Source organism: Anguilla rostrata, chromosome 8 (assembly GCF_018555375.3).
Source record: "Anguilla rostrata isolate EN2019 chromosome 8, ASM1855537v3, whole genome shotgun sequence".
Taxonomy (NCBI): Eukaryota; Metazoa; Chordata; class Actinopteri; order Anguilliformes; family Anguillidae; genus Anguilla; species Anguilla rostrata.
Genome location: NC_057940.1, coordinates 49,990,467 through 50,009,497, shown reverse-complemented (window position 1 = coordinate 50,009,497; position 19,031 = coordinate 49,990,467). Strand labels below are relative to the sequence as shown.

General features: G+C 43.8%; 2 protein-coding genes and 1 pseudogene across 4 annotated transcripts; 2 read left to right on the top strand and 1 right to left on the bottom strand.

The window, feature by feature from the left end:
- Positions 1 to 2,780: 2,780 nt before the first annotated feature.
- On the top strand, positions 2,781 to 5,913 carry LOC135260404 (uncharacterized; annotated as a pseudogene).
- Positions 5,747 to 9,387, top strand: LOC135260245 (protein rapunzel-like). 2 transcript variants are annotated; one of them, XM_064345485.1, is made up of 2 exons: positions 5,747 to 5,913; positions 7,741 to 9,387. In XM_064345485.1, exon 2 carries the CDS (start codon positions 7,755 to 7,757, stop codon positions 8,934 to 8,936), a length of 1,182 nt encoding a protein of 393 aa, XP_064201555.1. In that variant the 5' UTR covers positions 5,747 to 5,913; positions 7,741 to 7,754; the 3' UTR covers positions 8,937 to 9,387. The 2 variants fall into 2 exon arrangements, with proteins under 2 accessions (XP_064201555.1, XP_064201557.1); XM_064345487.1 differs by lacking the exon at positions 5,747 to 5,913 and adding an exon at positions 5,957 to 6,883.
- A 1,785-nt stretch (positions 9,388 to 11,172) lies between these two features.
- Positions 11,173 to 17,619, bottom strand: LOC135260251 (uncharacterized). Of its 2 annotated transcripts, none has more exons than XM_064345500.1 (7): positions 17,309 to 17,619; positions 16,458 to 16,655; positions 15,159 to 15,275; positions 14,202 to 14,258; positions 13,629 to 13,859; positions 13,338 to 13,454; positions 11,173 to 12,078 (listed from the first exon to the last, which is right to left on the bottom strand). In XM_064345500.1, exons 2-7 carry the CDS (start codon positions 16,629 to 16,631, stop codon positions 12,019 to 12,021), a joined length of 756 nt encoding a protein of 251 aa, XP_064201570.1. In that variant the 5' UTR covers positions 16,632 to 16,655; positions 17,309 to 17,619; the 3' UTR covers positions 11,173 to 12,018. The 2 variants fall into 2 exon arrangements, with proteins under 2 accessions (XP_064201570.1, XP_064201571.1); XM_064345501.1 differs by having other exon boundaries at positions 11,173 to 12,075; positions 17,309 to 17,614.
- Positions 17,620 to 19,031: the final 1,412 nt, after the last annotated feature.

The following is a 19,031-nucleotide window of genomic DNA, read 5'->3' as shown; positions in this document are numbered from 1 at the left end:
CACAAGTTAGCAAACCTCTGTAAATATGCTGCTACCGCACAGCTTGCTAGTTTGGCAGTTTGAGTTCATGACTAACAGACAGTGTTTTGCATGTGTCAGTAACGTGGAATTTTTGTACGTTGAAAACGTGTTTTAATCAGATATCATTTATATTTGTACTGTTTGTTATGATAAACTGTGCTTATTAGGCGATAATAGTAATACATATATGAACGTAGGTTGTGACAGACATGTATAAACATAAATGCATTCAAACGCACATAGCCTACACTCTGAAAGAAAGACCTAGACATGGATTCAATTATTTTTCCTTTACCATGAATAAATGAAAGTGTACATCATATTTTTAAATGGAAGTGGTTTTAATGGGCTATTGTACATGACAGACCTACTAATTGTTTGTATGTTGGTAGAGGATCTATAGGGCCAGATAACTTTAATTTAGAAATGTGGTGTTGCAGGGGAGCTAGAGTAGCCTAGTTAAAAAGTAGTTATCAGTACAGGTGCAGAGGTATACCTGGCGTGAAGAAGTCATGACATTCCAGAGTGTGACAAAATGTTATCTATTAAGAGTTGAATTAACACTGGACATTTTGCCCAGAAAAGAAAAGGCCAGTAATGGCAAAGCAAAGTCTAGCCTTCTCTAATTTAACTGTCTACTAAAAGTGTCCCAAATTAAGTGCAGTTGAGGTCATGAAACCAGAATGTCAGTGTGGTGTGGGTCAAAAACAAAAGATGCCCCAGGTAGCACAGTGCACGTTCTTACAGTTCCTGGGTTCCCATGCCAGAGGTATTGGTCATCGGCCACTTCACGCACACACAAAAAGCCAGTCAGTACAGAGTACCAGTAAAAAGGCACGTAACAGTGAAGAGGTGTGTAACACCCCGACCTGCAAACATTGGCTGTTTGGTGGCGCCAATAGCCTACTCCGAACAGACGTGGGAAATGTTGACCATGTAAATAACGGGTACATTGTTAAAATACGCAGATCACCATGGCACCGTTGGAGGTGATGAACCGATCGTAATTTGATGTCTGACGCGTAAGTACGTGACTGGCCGTCTGCGACGACGTTGTCCCTGCTTGGGATGTGGCATTTCAAATGCCTCCAAAAGGATACTCTACCATACAGTATCACCTGCCGACTGGAGTTTTTTATGCGCTGGAGAGAGACAAGGGGGTGTTTGTCAGTGAGTACCATTTTGGAGGCAGAACAGAAGTAAACCTCAATGTTCTGCAAGCCAAGGCCAGGGCTTCCTTCTCCACAGTGGAAGATCCGTGCTGTGTTGACTGAACTTCTCAGAGAAGCAGACAGGATGCTCAACACCACAAGAGTCTGACTGTAGAAGGACAGCACCGGCCCCAAGATCGCTCACAACCTCAGCCTTTTTTATTTATTTATTTTTAAAAAAACATTTTTATAGTATTTTCCCAACTTTAATTTCTGCCTGTCACCAGTAATCGGTATAGCCCTGGCAGTTGGCCCTTACAGAAGAAATCGGCTGTCTGTATGGTCATTTGTAATGAGAAAGCCAGTTTCAACATATGGGCCAACTGGCAGTGTCATACCTGCACTTAATGTTAGCCAGACACTGTAAAGAATTAGAAATGACTCATTTTCATAAAACAAGAACAAACAAAAATTGGCCTATGCCATAAGGAACCCTTTCTCTTAAATTAGTTCACCCCTCACCTCACCCCCACCCCAAATACCCATCACTGCCTCCCTCATAGAGCACCACAAATACCTGTAACTGTGAAAGTTTTTCACTTAGTTAATACACAAGATCATAAAGATGTTTGTTGATGAGAACAAGACAATCCTGATTAAGCAAGGATTAATTTGTTGCATTTGCCCAGCCTTTGTAAGAAAGTTTTTGTCTAATTTATGAATCTGTGTATATTCATAACACAGCACGTACATGTATACATGTGAAATTGAGTTCTGTTGACGCAGTGCTTCGTCTTTACCACTAGGTGGCGACAAAATAATTGGCAAGAATGGATTCTGCATAACATGCATCACAGCAACTAGTTCAATGTCTGTGTGTGCATTTAAAATACATAAATATCTATGGGTATCTACATAAATATCTATTGGTTTTTTACACTTAAGTAGCATAGTTAGTTCAAGGGTAAACAGGCCTGGTGCTACTATAATAATAATAATAATAATAATAATAATAATATGGCCCTTTCACAAGCTTTATATAGGAGGATGGCCCACATTAGACTGAATTGTAAAGCAGAGCAGCATGCTTCTCAGGGTGACCAAAGCTCCACAAAGAAAGATTTGTGAACATTATCCTCAGTACCAATCAGCATTTTGGAATTAGCTCAGGGCAAATGGGTCACAGTCAAAAAAAAACCCATAAAAGTTATCCATCAACAGTTAGAGATGAGAGAAAATATGCTCCCAATGCTGTGGTCAGAATATGCAGGCTCTAAAATGCACCACTCATGCACCATCGCTTATTTGCTGACCACAAGAAAAGGGGAACAAAAGTGTGTGTATCTGTTATGAATGTTGTCTATGCTTTGTATCTCATTAAAAATGATATAACAAAATAAAATTGTACAAAAAGAAAAGGAAAAAGTGGACACTTGCGAAACAAACAAACCTACCCACTTAGTTTGCTGCCTATTTTTGCTCTGTGCTTTTTTCTGGTGTGCAAAGCGTTGGAGAAGTGTTCTCAGAACGTTCACTGGCTCAGCTACAGCCCCCGTCTGTATGGAGCAGGCAACTTGGGGGGTGGGAACCCGGGGTGGGGGTGGAAAAATGAACAGTGTAGAAGAATGGGTGCTGAACAACAAGAGCAAGATGGAGAAAGGGGCGGAGCTCCTGGGACAGGGGTGCGAGGCGCTGGCTGGCACCGTGGGGAAGCTCCACCCCCCTCCTGGAGGCCTCCGCCAAGATCCTCCACAACCCGGAGAGCGAGGAGGCCGCGTACCTGCAGGGCCAGCTCCGCAGCCTGGACCACGCGCTGACCGGCCTCGGGGAGGAAATGGCCGCCGTCACCCGGGAGACGCAGAGGTCCTCCATGAACAAGCAGAACTTTGACCGTGAGGCGCAGGTGATTCACTTTTATCCTTGTTTAACCTGAAGCGTTTGGCGGACAATTATTGATTACATTAGATTACATTACATTTATTTGGCAGACGCTTTTATCCAAAGCAACGTCGAGGAAGTGCATACCAAAGGTCAATGGAACAACTACAAAACACAGGTCCGATAAGGTACAGTATTCATTTTGTACTCATAGCCATGAACACATTAAGTCCAGTTTACACAGTGGGCATTACTCTCTGACATAAATCTATGCCAAGTCAAACTAAGAGGCATGACAAGCTACAACGTCAAGAAAATGATACAAAGTACAATTAGTGCTGGATGAAGGTACATGTAACATGAAAGTGGCACAGGAGGTACATGTGTAGCAGAGTGGTGATAGTTAGTCCAGGTACAGTCTGAAGAGGAGAGTCTTCAGACCATGATGGAAGATGGGCAATGACTGAGTGATTTACACAGACTAGATACTACGTGTATGTAGTATTTTTTTTTTTTTTTACTGCCAATAAAGCTAGAATATTGGGTAGATATTTAGTGACGTAATTCAAGTTCTATACTTTACTCGGTGATGCCCCACTTCAGAGGAATCAAACACGTAATCTTTGAGCTACCAGCCCAGTTCCTAACCATTGTGCTACAGCTGCATACAGTGCTACAGCTGCATACAGCATACAGAGATGCGTGGTGCAGGGTTGTAAGGCAACTGCCTCTCAAGCCATACGCCAGTCTGAGGTTCGATCCCCTGCCATGGCACCTTCCGAGCTGTGTTAGTTTCTCTGCTTTCTACCAGTCTGAATAAAGAAAAAATAAATTTCAAAAATAATATACAAATAGAGGGTGAACTGTCTGCTTGTTCTTTTTGTATATTGAAAATACACACACACGCACACACTAACATAAGAAATAAAATATAGGCTACCTTGCAGGTGGCACAGAGATATAAACCATTCTCAAAAAGAGGCTAGCAACCCATAGTACACATTAATTTCATGCCAGCAAATTCATATTAAACAACCCACAGGTGATCAGCCAGTATGAGATGTTCTGGGACTTCCCTGAGGCCAAGCCTGCGTTCAGGGTGAGAAGGAGGGAGAGGCTCCTGCTCCTTTTCGAGAGCACAGGGGCTGACCAGAGCCTGGAGGCCCTGTACAGCGCAGTGGGGGGGTCCGCCGCGGGCAGGTAGCCCCTCCTGGACACGGTGGTGGCGGTGGAGCAGAGGGGCCGGCGGGGGCGGTGGAGGAGTTCTGCGCTTGGCTGAAGAGGCTCTTCCTGGCGGGCGCGGAGGGGGGAGGGGTCCCCGGCGGCGGGGGGGCAGCTGGTGCAGAAGTGGCAGGAGGGGCTGGAGGAGGTAGAGGAGCAGGCCAGGCCAAGGAGGACGTGGAGCAGAAGCTCCTCGGGGAGCCGGGGGGCTCGGACGCCCGGCTGGTCCGGACCCTGCTGGACCTCCTTTCCCGGGAGTACGACTGGGTCTCCTGGTCCGTCTGCGCCGTCATGCACAGGGGCGTGTTCCTGTGGGACTGGCTGGCCGGGAGGGAGTACCGCGGCCACACCGCCGGGCGCGGCGGCTTCTTCGACGTCCTCCTGACCGCCAGCGACGTCCTGGTGCAGGTGTCCTTCAGCGTGGCGCATCGGCCCCGTCGAAAAGAGCCGGGTGGAGGAGGCGCTACGCCGGCGGAAGCTGAAGGGGAAGATGGGAGGCGTGGCTCTGTCGCTCGGCGACAGCCTATCGGATTGCGCCGTGCACGCCATCAGCCGCTACAGAGAGGTGGCCGAGGCCAACACCTTTCTGGAGGACTGCTACTACCACAGGAAGCACCGGAGAGCCTACTTGTGCATCCACTCCAAGTAATCTGGACTGGGAGCGGGGTGTCTACTGTGCTGATAGCTGTCCTGTCATAAATTCATTTTTTATTTTTTAGTCATATAAATGTTTATTTCTTGTTTATTGCTAGTACAAACAGTCACGATCTATGAAGGATATTGTGCAACACAGATATATTTTGTGATTAGTTTCTTACTGCTTGTCAAAGCAGTTAACAACACATCATTTTCTATTTTGTTCTAGTTATTCTCCATAAGCAGAAATGGCAGAAGTTTACCAGAAATATTTTTTGTATAGAAGTACAAAATAGAGTTTAAAACTAATTTCAGCACAAAACATTGCCACTGTATCTTGGCTGTGGAGGGACAACTATAATTTTAAATTAATATTAGTATACATTTTTATGAATATCAGTCTGTGGTGGAAATAAATGCATGCAGAGTCCTTCACAACGGTGAACAAATAAGCTCTGTACTAATCATTTCTCTTTTTATACTTTGTTCAAAAAAGTATTCTGTATTCACTCTTGTTTTCTGCACTTGCATCTAGATGAATACTGTAGCTAAATAAACTTAACCTTCTTTTATTTCTATGGCCATCAATATAAATGTTATAATTTAGTATTTAGTACCTTCTTAGTTCTTTTAGCAACGTGCATAAAAAAGTTGCACTGGATATTAACTTCTGTTGCTTTTCAACAAACTGTCATGGCAATAACACACGCACACGTGCGCGCACACACATATGCCAATATATTTAATATACAGACGTATCATACGGATCAAGTACAGGGCAGGCAGGACCACAGCAATGAACTGGAGAGCTTATGCTATTGCACTGCTCAGCAAAATCAGGATAACAGCGCGAGGGCAGGGCTTCGAAGTTAACTTTGTCGTCTTTTCTCTTTAGATAGGGTGTGTCTCATTTTTCCTGCCCTGTAGCCTGTCCACAAGACAAAAAAGCTAAACTCGAAACCAGGGCATAGACCTGCAGATTTGCATTACTACAGAATTCCACACAGTAAGTTTGTTTCGTTCCTATTCGTCGCATATTTTAAGATTCGGTAGTCTTTTTGTTCCGCTGGTTTCGTCAATCTGAACTACAGTTTGCGGCTTTCCTCTGCTCTTTCAAGCGCATTATGGTGAATGTTTAGGGATGTTTTCGATACAGTAAAATACACGACAGCCTACGAAACAATGTAAAATAGAAAATGGCGGTACTGTTCATAGTTAACCAACTTGTCAGTTTCTGTCAGGAAATGTGTGACTTTTCGTTCGTATGATCCCCACATAGTCGCCTTATTGAGGTATATTAGCATATAGATCCGAACTAATACGAATTAAATATTTGTTCACTGTTGTTACAAAAAGAACGGCCACATTCATTCGTCCTGGAAAAAGCAGTAAGACAGTTGGCTGTCTTCAGCAAAACATCTTGTCTGGGACATCAAGTGTGAAGACAACGTCCATTTTAGTTGAAAATGCGGCTGTGATAAGTGAGGACACTCGGTGCTTATTGCTCATTGCTACTAAGCGGCGGAATTCTGTGTATTCAGGGTTCTGCCGTAGTTGGGTTTGGTTGGTCTAGTTTATTACAGCGTAGGCCTATCTGTAGACATCTTATAACTTTCCTCACCCGTCCTCATTGACGCTCCAGGAACAACTGGCCTGGTGTTTGTCACCCCTAATGTAAATTTGTTTATTTCTCCACCAATCATTACAGGTACACAGGGCACATTAGATATACCAGAGACGGTTTTAGCAGTCTTCGTTTTATTGTAATGCTAATACAATTGAGGACAGTAGGCAATGCAAGGTATATCACAGCTCTGCTGCTTCTTGATTAAGATAGTGTATGCTAATAAAATTAAGAAAAAAATCTTTTAGAAGTTCGCTCTTAAACCCACACTTCAACAGTATTCCGACTTGGGAGCCTGTTTTCCTCCTTTCCACAAATACTCAACTTCCCACAAGCTGGTTTCTTCCATTTTGTAAGTACCAAGAAATGATTCTGATAAGCAGAAATGCTTCTCAGGTGGCTGCTTGTGTAGTGTTGCATTGTGGGAACTGTAGTTTTATGAACCAAAACTTACCTTTCTAAATGCTGGGCAGCTTTACTTACATTTAGACAATTTGGCAGACTTCCTGTCTTCAGTGTTGCCACAGTGCATACAACAGGAAATAGGTTTTGAGAACGGCAGTCAAAAATATATGGGCAGCTTGTTCGATTTCCACATGGATTTGCCGATCTTCTCATGGAACAATCCTTGACCAATGTTAAATTCATCAGGAAACAAAATAATATTTAGTATCAAGCATCTTCAATCAAGTTTGTTGATCTTCAATAATCAAGTAAAATGTTTTGGTCGAATTAGAATAAGCGATCCCGATCTAATCCCGTTCATTTATTTATGCTCTTATTTTGTACGTGCCACAATATTTAAGCTTTTTATGTTAGCAAATAGCTAAATTGTGCTTCTGTGAAAAATACTATAAAAATCTAAAATTGCTTTTGGGAGTTCATGTTTATCACTGCTGTATTTTTAGTCTTCAAGACTTAGGCCTAGGTGTTTCGAGAATTGCGCTCCACTCACTGACCAGAGTCCAAATCAATATCACACTCTGCAGCAAGCTCTGTAATTCATCAAAAATCCAAGTTGTTTTCTGGTTTCCTGGCCAAAAACGAAATAATGTTTAAACTATACTGAAAAATTTGGAGTTGAACAAACACTCGGTTGAGAAAATAAATTCCATTGGAATGCAGGCCACAAACAATAAACCTAATGTCTGTGCCGTTTCCTCACACGAGAGAGCTTGACATGGTTTTTTCTCCCCTGATCTACTCCAGAGAGAGCACTTAAGATGGCTGTCCAGCTGCAGAGGATGATTGCAGACAAGAAGGACGTGGTGGAGACTGTGATGGAGGTGTTTGAGAAAGGAGCAGAGGTGTTGGCCAGCATTGCTGGGGACCTCTTCCCAATCTTCTCCATTGTGGCCCCTGTGGTGCAGCTGGCCCTGGACAACGTGGAGAGCAAGGAGGCGGAGTTCATGAAGGCGCAGTTCCAGAAGGTGCGAGAGCGGCTGGAGGTCGTCTCCGAGGAGATCCGCCGCGTCGACCAGGAGATCAGGAAGAGCGGGGCGGACGCCGCCTACTTCTCGGTGGAGGAGAACCTGAGCAATCAGTTCCGCAAGTTCATGGACGTCCTAAACGCCAAGCCCAAGTTCCGGGAGGTCAAGAAGAAGATCTTTCTGGAGCACTTTGCAAAGACCGGGGGCGACAAGAACCTGCACACCCTGTATGGCGCTGTGACAGGGGACAACTTCTCTGGGGAGTCGGTGCTGGAGATCACCCTCAACTACCACGAAAAGAGTCGCCGGGCCGTGGAGGAATTCTGCGCCCGTCTGAAGAACCTCTTCTGCCTGGGGCTCATCGCCCTGGTGGGCCAGGCGGCTCTGAAGGGGACCGGTGAGGAAGAGGACGTCCTGAAGGACTGGGGGGAGAGGATGAACGTGATCCAGACGAAGATGGACGTCGTCATCCAGGACTGCATCACCAGTTTCCCGGAGCAGGCCCAGATAGACACCCGGCGCCTGGTGAGGGATCAAGGGGAGCAGACCAACCAAGAGCTGGCCGACTCGGTCTTGGAGGCCTTGGGGCGCAAGTACGACTGGGTGCGCTGGTCCGTGCGGGTGTACAGGCCCCCCTCAAGCCTGCTAGGCAGCAAGAAGGACTTCCAGTGCCCGGTGGGGAAGAGCCGCTTCCAGGAGACGGAGCCAGAGGGGAAGCTGACCGTGGCGGTGTCCTACAGCGCCTCCCCCGAGCCCCTGGACAAGCCCCTGATCCGCCGGCTGCTGGTGGAGCAGAAGAAGCAGACGCCGTCGCCGCCGGCGGTGGCAGAGATGCTGTTCGAGCAGGTGCCCGTCGCTTCCATCCACGTGATCTCCACGGCCGCCAAGGACCTGGCCTTCTCCTGGAACTTCGCCGATGAGCTCCTCTTTTGGGAGGAGCACAAGAAGCTCTATGTTTGTGTGCATTCTGCCTAAAGGAACAGGGGGCAGGGCAGGGTGAGGGGTCCAGGGGGAGGGTATGTCCTCTTTTGATGGCCAGTTGTAAGATCTTCAAATACTCCAAAAATAAATAATAGGCTATTGCTCAAATGGACATAGCTAGATGTGGAAGTAGTGCCAAAAGATAGATCACTATCTTTTTTGTTATTAATACTACAAGGCTAGTGTGGCATGTCAAAAATGTTATCCTTAGCTGTTTCATAAATCTCTGACTGTGTGTGTGTGTGTGTGTGTGTTCCAAAGGGCTTGATTGCATATGAATCCATTGCTATGCTTTTTGAAAAGAACAATATTTCATTTCAAATTGAGAGGTGATACCAACATGGAGCTGCATGTACTGTACTTCACTGCACTCTCATAGAACCACCTTCCTTAAGCAGTTGTTGTTATACATTTATAAGACATTAAATTGCAGACCAATATAATATTTCTGTTGCTTAAGAACAAAATGGTGGCTCCTTTTGTTGCTGTTGTTGACCGTGACTTACCTTCTTTTTTTATTATTGCCATCTGAATAGAAAAGTTTATTACTGCTTTCAGGAAATTTCAACACCAACTCCTGGAATGAAAGCTTGCTGAGAATCTTACACCTCAGTCCAGAAAAGTAAACCCTTCTTTAGATAACTTTCCATAAAGTCTTCGCCTGACATCTCAAGTGAGCTTAATACAGTTTGCGAATGCACAGTTCCCATGGGGGTTGTGTGTTTGCCTTGCACTAGATATTTTTGTTTTGTTCTGAATGTTTAATGAGGTGTGGGAATCACACGGTGGCTGTCAGTGTATTTACTAGTTAGCTTTGCACCTGAAAGTCTGAAACTTGCAATTCATTTACCCAGTACAGCTGGTGTGAAACAAGACATGATGGTAATCTAATGGTGAGTGTTAGGGGATAGTTCAACTACACTAATTTAACTAGTAGTTTAATTCAATTTTGTAGTTTTACTTTTTTGTCATTACTTTTTTGTCATTTTTAAGTGTAGTTAACTATGGGAACTATCAACTACTCTTGGCCCTAAATTTTTTTTTTCTCATTCTTTTGACTAAATACTACTACCTCTTCTCTCTCTTTTCCCTCTAATCCTGATTGGTAGGAAGCAGTTTGTTCCACTATAGCTGCCTGTGGTCAACTGCTAAATGCCACACATTGTTGGTTCCCCCCATGGAGCTGTATAGTGGTTCTCCTAGTGTGCAAAAAGAAGTCAGTGCTCACACGTACATCGGCTCTGGGGAACATGATAATGATCATCTGTCCATTATCTATACCCGCTTATCCTGGGCATGGTCGTGGGAGGTGCTGGAGCCTATCCCAGCGTGCATTGGGTGAGAAGCAGGAATACACCCTGGACAGGCCGTCGATCTATTGCAGGGCATACACACCATTCACTCACACACTCATACCTATAGGTAATTTTAGTGTCTCCAATCAGCCTACCTGCATGTCTTTGGACTGTGGGAGGAAACTGGAGTACCCGAAGGAAACCCATGGGGACACGGTGAGAACATGCATTTACATGACTCTCCACACAGAGAGTCAAGCTGAGAATCGAACCCACAACCGTCTTGCTGTGAGGCGACGGTGCTACCCACTGCACCACTGTAAATGTATTTTTAATTACATTTTTCGAGTAATTGTAGTTTCACAAGCTACATTTATCTTTAGGCTAGCTTTGTTGTAACTCAGCTACTTTCAGTATGTGAAGTAATGTGGTAGTTTGTACATCTGTGATTTCTGAGTAGTTTCCCTAAGACTGCATATGTAGTGTCTTTGTATGTGACTTTCCAGTATTTAACTTTAACTGTATTTCTGTTAATAAGGACGCCTGACTTTATTATATCAGATCCAGGATAACTGCATTGTGTTACCACTTAAGGATCAATAATTTCAAAATGCGTAGCAGAGTTTTTCAGCGGGAGTTGAAAGTGGTGGGCCTTAAATTAGGGTGGGAAATCAAATGTCCTTTTTAATAATCTGATAAATACAAAACAAGACCAGGTTAAAACATAGTATATGGCTGGACCGGCCAACCAATGGTGTGAAGTCATAACTCAACCGACCAATGGTGTAACTTCATCACTCAGTCATTCACTCAGTCACAGACATTCGCGTTTGTAGGGCTGGCCCCGCTGTTGCGGTCTATCCACAAAAAAAAAAAAGATTTATGTACACCTACTGCGACAGCTGCTTCAGAAAAGAAAAACTAGATCACGTAAGTCCTGCAGAATGCATCACGTAGAAGCGGATTTATTTAATTATACATACAACATTCAGAAATGTAGGCATTCATCAGTGGAAAAAAGGGATTATTATTTGTTGAAAAACTACATTGTCTAATTAGTAAGAGACTTGCAAGACACACTAATTTTCCCATTTGGCAAAAGAGATTTAATTTGTTCACGAACCCAGAAAAAAGACATTGTATAACATATCGGAAATGAATGCATCCATATAAGTGCCCATAATTTCAGGCAGACAGGCAGGTTTTTTAGTTAAAAATGTATAGATATGTAGACCTGCCCCCATGTGGTTTTCCCCCAGGCTTTCTACAGCTCTGCTCTGACAACTGATCAATTCATATATTGAAAAGATGCAAGTTGTATAACTACATACATATTACTGCAGAGACTTAAATGCCAAAACAATCCCCAGAAAATTCTTTACGCAAACGTTCTTGTATCGTTAAAGCCAGAGACAAATGGCTTGGTGCTATGCCTTTTTCATGAGCTATCTTCCAAAAAAGGTAAATGTATAAAAACAGAGAAATACCAAGTGCTATATATCAAATGCTCGCTGGCTTCTGTGGCATAGATTCACTCCTGCAGAGAAAGTCAAATTGAAGATTATTTCAGTGTGCATCCAAAATCTTTTCTAATCATAGGCCTAACATCCAAAGAAGAAATGCATGTCAATTCTGTTGTAGTTTTGAGTAAAATCGTTTTGATACTCCACGGGGCACTTTAATGAATTTGTCACAGAAGCAGCAATAGAGGCTTTGCAGTATCTAGATACACAGGCAAAAGTGATCACTGATTGGTGTCAGTAGTTAAGGCGGGGCTTCCTCTAAGCAACGTGATTGGCTGTCACCTCCTCCATGAGTGGCTGCTGAACCTCAGGGACCTGCTTTGAGATATAGCACAAGACCAGACCAGCATGTCAATTAAACATTCAACACACACACACACACACATCCACACAATAATTTATTGCTATACTTGTGAGGACTGCCCATTGACTACATTCATTCATTCGTAACCTCTAACCCTAACCCTAACCACTACATGCCTAACCTTAACCTAATTGTAATCCTAACCCTAAGTCAGCCTCTTGAACTTGTGGGGACCAGCAAAAGGTGCCCACCTTGCATACTTTTCCTCATCTTTCTATTCTTGTAGGGACATTTGATTCTCACAAAGATAGTAATACCTGTCCACACACACACACAACTTGGGTCAGGTACGTTAATTGAAATAATTTAATGCCTTTGTCAGGACAGTGAGGATTGAGTAAAATGTTTTCATCTTCTGAATACAGCCATTTGAACAGCTAACACCCTCACTTAATGTTCGGCCCTCTGAATACTTACACAAGTGCATCAACAGTTAAAACTTGTCACTTATCCAACATATAATATATATGTTTATTTGATTTAATTTGGTCATTATTAAAAGTATTATCAGTTAAATTGCCTAATTTGTTGATAGGCAGACCAACCTCTTGGATCAACCTCCCAATATGTTAGGAGACTTTTTAGAATACTAGGCTGTCTTTTAGCTTTTGCATTCTGATCTGTGATCAAGCAGTGGTTTGGCTTTTTACTTCATTAATTTCTTGCCTGACTGTACCCTGTCCATTCATTATTCGTTAAGGTAATCTGAATATTATTTTTGCAATTTAATAAATTCCTTAATTTGAATCTGGTTGTGAGTTGTACACTTTATTAAAGTTGATCCAACAGATTTCTCTGCCTATCAACTAATTCGGCGATTTAATTGATAATGAATATATTTAAATAAAAACCAAACTAAATCAAATAAATTTATTTTGATTGTTGATGCACTTTTGATCGGTATTCAGCGTGCCGGACGCCAAACGAGGGCGTTAACTGCCAGAACTACTTGATCCAGAACATACACACATTTTACTTACTGTCCCGACACTTTACTATATGTGGTCCTGTACATTTCTTGAAAATTTGATGGAAAATGCTTCAAAGTTCAAAGTATTTTTACCCAGGTCTGACACACAGACTAAGACAGCCCTCAGCTTGCAATCCACAAGGACTGGCCTTTTAAAAAATAAAGAAATAGATAACTGCTCTATTTTCACTTTCAAACACCGACTGACACAGTATGGCAGCGCTATGTTTTTGGACATCTTACCTTCTCCTCGTCCTTCTTCTTCAGTGCCTTTATCGCCAAAACTGCCAGGCTGATGCTGACGCAGAGCTGGAGAACAGCAGTGACCAGCAGCAACACCTTCACGCCCATCGCTACGGGCTGAGAGAGGGGGGAACTATCAATCAATTGCCACTGACGGAGAGCATGTGGGCTGCGTCCGCTATTACGATTGGTGAATGGTGAACATTCTACTTCGCCGCTTATCAAAATTAGCCTACTGCTTCAAACCAGAGAATAGCGCATTTGATGCAGGGCGGTGATGTGAAAACCTACCAGTACGGTACGCTCGTACATCCGGCACAACTTCAGGTTTGGGTTATTCGCTTTCCGTGCCAAGTCTGTCAAGTTCACGGTACCGTAATATCCGTAGTTGCGGTAGTCGTTGTAATCGCCACGTTCATAGCACATCCTGCCAAACACCACCCCTTCGTCCACCGCGTAGAACACGATCGCGACCACAGCAAAGATTGCACTTGCCATATTAACAACCGCGGTCAGGAACACCTGTTGAACCCAATCAGAGAACAGCTGTCTTCCCTCTACAGGTCCAAGGACAACTTCCATTCTCCCACCCATTGTGCATTGGAACCCAGTCGTTAGCTAACATTAGCCACACACAGGGAAGTTCTTCTTTCAAAGGCTGTGTGCTCATACTGTGCACCTAGTACTGTACATCCAAACAAGTAAACGCTTCTAGAAGCCTCTTTTTCAAAATGAAATTAGAAAATTCTGAAACATATATCTAGGCTAAATATAACAGCTACAAGACGATGAGAGCAGATGTCATTAAAGCTGTGTGTGGAGAGAGACAGCCCATTCCAAGCACAAAAGAGCTGGACTACTTACCAAGCAAGGGCTCGGAAACCTTTCGCCAAAAATGGTAAATATCCCAGACATAATGAACTGTCAAAACAGAAGAAATTATTGTTGCTTAAATTCACTGGTAATTTAACCATAGGTGGAAATCATTAACTTAGTCTACTGCTACCAATTTAATAGGCACACTTTATAAAATATTCAGCAAGACTGAACTTGGGGTAGTTGGTGGCTTTAGATTTGTTTTTAATTCTTAGGTTTTAATTCAGCTATTTACAAGAAAATAAAGTGTCATCTTTCTATGATCAGACTGGTGTACCAACAGCCAGAATCCCCATTTACTTTGAGCTTCTTACGACTAAGAACATATAGTATCCCAGCTAACACAAAATGTTCTCAGTGTTACTGGAATGTTTAATCAACGTTGTAGCATTACGACTACATGGCAGTGACATTGTGTGAATGTTTTGCGTTAGCTGGGATGCTAGTTCTGCTTACTGTAGACCAGTGGTCCTCAATCCTGCACCTGGACAGCGACAGAGTCTGCATGTTTTTGTTCTCGCCTAAGATCAGGAAACGATTCGGACCAAAGAAACCAGCTGACTTGAGTTAGCTATGTAATCAGCTTTAATCGATCAGTTGCTGTGCTACACACGTGCTAATTACTCATTAGCAACAAAAGCTAGCTCATTTACATTACAGGCATTTAGCACAGACGCTCTTATCCAGAGCGACTTACACAACTTTCACATAGCATTCTTACATTGTATCCATTTATACAGCTGGATATATACTGAAGCAATTTCGGTTAAGCACCTTGCTCAAGGGTACAACGGCAGTGTCCTACCCGGGAATCGAACCTGTGACCTTTCGGTTACAAGCCCAGTTCCTTACCCACTGTGCTACACTCAAGACCAGGACTAAGGACCAGTGCTGTAGACCAACACGTTCAAATGGATCCGTGTTAAATGAAAAAGGCAGACTCACAGCGGCTCCCAGCCAGTAGGGGGCGTTGATGTAGTACATGAAATAGGGGCCGTTGTACAGGCTCAAGAGGATTGCTCCAAAACCGATGGTTAAGAGTCCCACCATGATCTGCACCGTCTGTGAGAGGACAACAGGATGAGGAAATACGTCGGTTCATTCCACTCACACGTGCGTGAGGAGAGATATCACACACACACAAGCATGCACATGCACAAGCGCACACACAAGTACAAGTACAAGCACGGACGGACACACACACGCGCGTACGTGCAACAGTGGAGAGATTCCGCGCGTGCACACACACACACAGTCACGCTCACACGCACACGCGGGACAGTGGAGAGATTACACACATGCACACGCACACGCGCATCGGGGACAGACGTGAGGAGAGGCTGGGCCTCTGTGCCAAAGGCTTCAGGCTCCCTCCCCGCCCCCCCCCCCCGAAATGCCATAGTAACTATGTGAGCCCTGCAAACTGTATAAACGGGACATCTGCAAACAGGGGCACCTCCAAGGATTTTGAGGCCCCATGAAAGGATTTCATATTGGGCCCCACTACCCCTGGCCTCCACAATTACAACACAAATTTTGAGGGCCCCTGATGGGCAGGGCCCTTGGAATAATCCTAATACCCCCACCCCCCATCATCCCATGCAAAAACAGTTCATTTCCCATGATAATGCTGCCTGTGTATATAATATTTTTCACTTTGATATGTTGTAAAAATAAGCTCTTTGTATATTACTTTTAGTTATGACTATATACAGACCAAAGCTCTCCCTTGCAAAGGCACCAAAGGAATAACTGTGAAATGAAACTCTGGGAAAGCATTTGGTTGGACATGCAAACCACTTCATCAAAGAAAATGCTAAAAGTAAACTTTACACAGGGAATGAATAAGCTACCTTTCCATAAATAGTCCCAGATATCTTGATCTGTGTTGTATATTAAATGCTAACAGTGATTTAAACTGCTCAGAATATGTATTCACTTATTTTCACAGAGAAGCTCAATGTGCATTATTATGGAACGGCAATATTGGGAAGGCGGGTATGCCATCCAGCCAAGTTACGCCTTGGCGGGGGCATGCCCCATACCTATACAGCACCGAGAGTTTGGCACTTTTCAGGGTTCCCCACAGAAATAACCGCAACAGCCACAGACACTCAGCCCTTAAAAAATTAATTTAATGTACATTCTGTGTGTGTGCTCATGCGTGTGTGTGCGTGTACGTGCGTGCATGTGTGTGTGGGCACCTGTGTGTGCATGGAGGGGGGAGGGGGGCATAACACTCACTGCTAATGACGACACGGTGCCAACCATGACCTTCCGATTTCTTCCAGACACCAGACATGTGGGACTCCAGCACAAGTTCCCCAGGATCTGGCACAGTAAGGGGCATGAGCTTTCTGTGTCAGAGGTCATAGTGAAGATTGTGGTACCCTCACTCTTTGTCACAGAAAAAGCCATCCTGGCTGGATCCTGTCACACCGTCTAAAGGAAGGAGAGGGTTTAAAATCCATTACAACATCAGGAACAGATCTTTCTGTTAGTGTACATGAAGATACGGTGAAGGGCTTGGGTGTGTTCCTAGTTGCACAAAGCTGTTGGTTGTAAACAAGAAGTGTGTGTGTGTGTGTGTGTTTGTAAATAGGAAAATCTTTTTGATGTTCTACTTTTTAAATTGTATGTTTCGATAAGTTCTCATTTTAGGGTTTATTCCAGTGTGTCTCACGTTTGAACTTCATGAACAATCCAGAATCCGTGTTTGAGAACAGAAAAAACTAGGCCAGCAGGTTTTTGTTGTGGTTGCATGCGAGCATTCGCATATTTTACTGCAAGGAAGTGTTACGTTCACTTCCTTGTAGTAAAGATCCAACAATGTTTTCTCTTCTGAATGAGACAAAGAAACTCCAAAGTCCAAAACAGGATTCAGAGTTTTTCGTCTTGGGGTCAGTGGCGTAACACAAATATTTGTGCAAAAATGAAAGATCATCGCAATTAATTATCACAAACAATGACCTCAGAAACAAGCAGAGACCAACTGCCAGCCTGAAACCAAATCTGCGCCATAATATCCTGTTTCTTTATGTCCCTCGGCCTCCTATGCATTTCTGAACAGCAACAGCACTCTGTGCTTCTCTCACCTGTTCCTGCTTTCCGGCAATAAGGCGCTCTTGCACTGCGAATGTTTCTGTCGCACTTTTCTGCGAAGATCCTTCCGGAGCAGGAGGAGTTTGGATGTGAGAGCTCTCCGTCCGCTCTTCACTGGCCAGCTGCTGGGGTAATGTGAATCTCTCCTCCTCTGCCTGTGATTGGTTAATCTCTGCCTTTGTGATTGGACAATCTCTGCTTGTAACCGGAGTCTCAAATGATCTTGCAGAGATAACAGTACGATGAAATGCTTTTTTTTCTTTTTTACGAGAAACCCAGCCTACGTATTTTTCTGTAACTGCAGGTATCTTACCAGGAAGTAGATTTAAGGCAAGCACCCCGTTGTTTCTACCCACGCTGACACTGCACACAAGTTACTTAAGCCGCGTTTCCACCAAAAGTACCGGAACTACTTTTCAAGGAACTAAAAGGTTCCTTCAGCCCATTGTTGTCTGCGTTTCCACCGCGGTCTAAAGTCCCGCGAAGATTAGGCAAATTAGCCCACTGACGTATGAAAAAGCGACGTTGTCGTCGGTCCATCTGTCCTATGATTTCTTCTGTAACCCCATACTACCACCGAAGTAGCCTACATTATCGGACTTGCGTGAAAATTTTAATTAGTAGTGGTACAGCCACCGTTTGCTTTCCTTCGAAGTTACTGCTAGCCGAGCAGCGAAGTGTGCCCTCCAGATGCACCATAAATTAGTCCATAGTCTTCCTGGTCTTTTGTGGAATTGAAGAATGGCAGAGTAAAATTGCGGCAGTCTGAAAAAGCTAAAGGGAAGATTACTAGAATTAACCTGTTATTTTACCCTGACAAAAAGTGCGGAAGGTGATTTCCAGTTTGCTTTTACTGTATCACCAATGTGAATTACGCAGAACTACCGCATACCTCACATAACTGTATCAAACGGTTTGAGTCAATTACAACGGGCTAACAAAGAGAATCCGGAAGAAAATATTCAGCAACCGAATTAATCCGTTTGAATGTTTTGGTACATAATATGCTGTCCCAGCACGAATGCTTAGCATTTTATAAAATGAATACTAAAGCAAGAAAAGAACAGAAGAGCACACGTTATAATTCCAAGACGTTGGCAGGCTATAACCAAAACTAGGCTACTGCGCCGCATAACATAATTCACCCTCAAGTCTGCTAGGCAGCAAGAAGGACTTCCAGTGCCCGGTGGGGAAGAGCCGCTTCCAGGAGACGGAGCCAGAGGGGAAGCTGACCGTGGCGGTGTCCTACAGCGCCTCCTAAAGGAACAGGGGGCAGGGCAGGGTGAGGGGTCCAGGAGGAGGGTATGTCCTCTTTTGATGGCCAGTGGTAAGATCTTCAAATACTCCAAAAAAAAAGGCTATTGCTCAAATGGGCATAGCTAGATGTGTAAGTAGTGCCAAAAGATAGATCACTATCTTTTTTGTTATTAATACTACAAGGCTAGTGTGGCATGACATAAATTTTATCCTTAGCTGTTTCATAAATCTCTGGCTGTGTGTGTGTGTGTGTGTGTGTGTGTTCCAAAGGGCTTGATTGCACATGAATCCATTGCTATGCTTTTTGAAAAGAACAATATTTCATTTCAAATTCAGAGGTGGTACCAACATGGAGCTGCATGCACTGTACTTCACTGCACTCTCACAGAACCACCTTCCTTAAGCAGTTGTTGTTATATGTTTATAAGACATTAAATTGCAGACCAATATAATATTTAT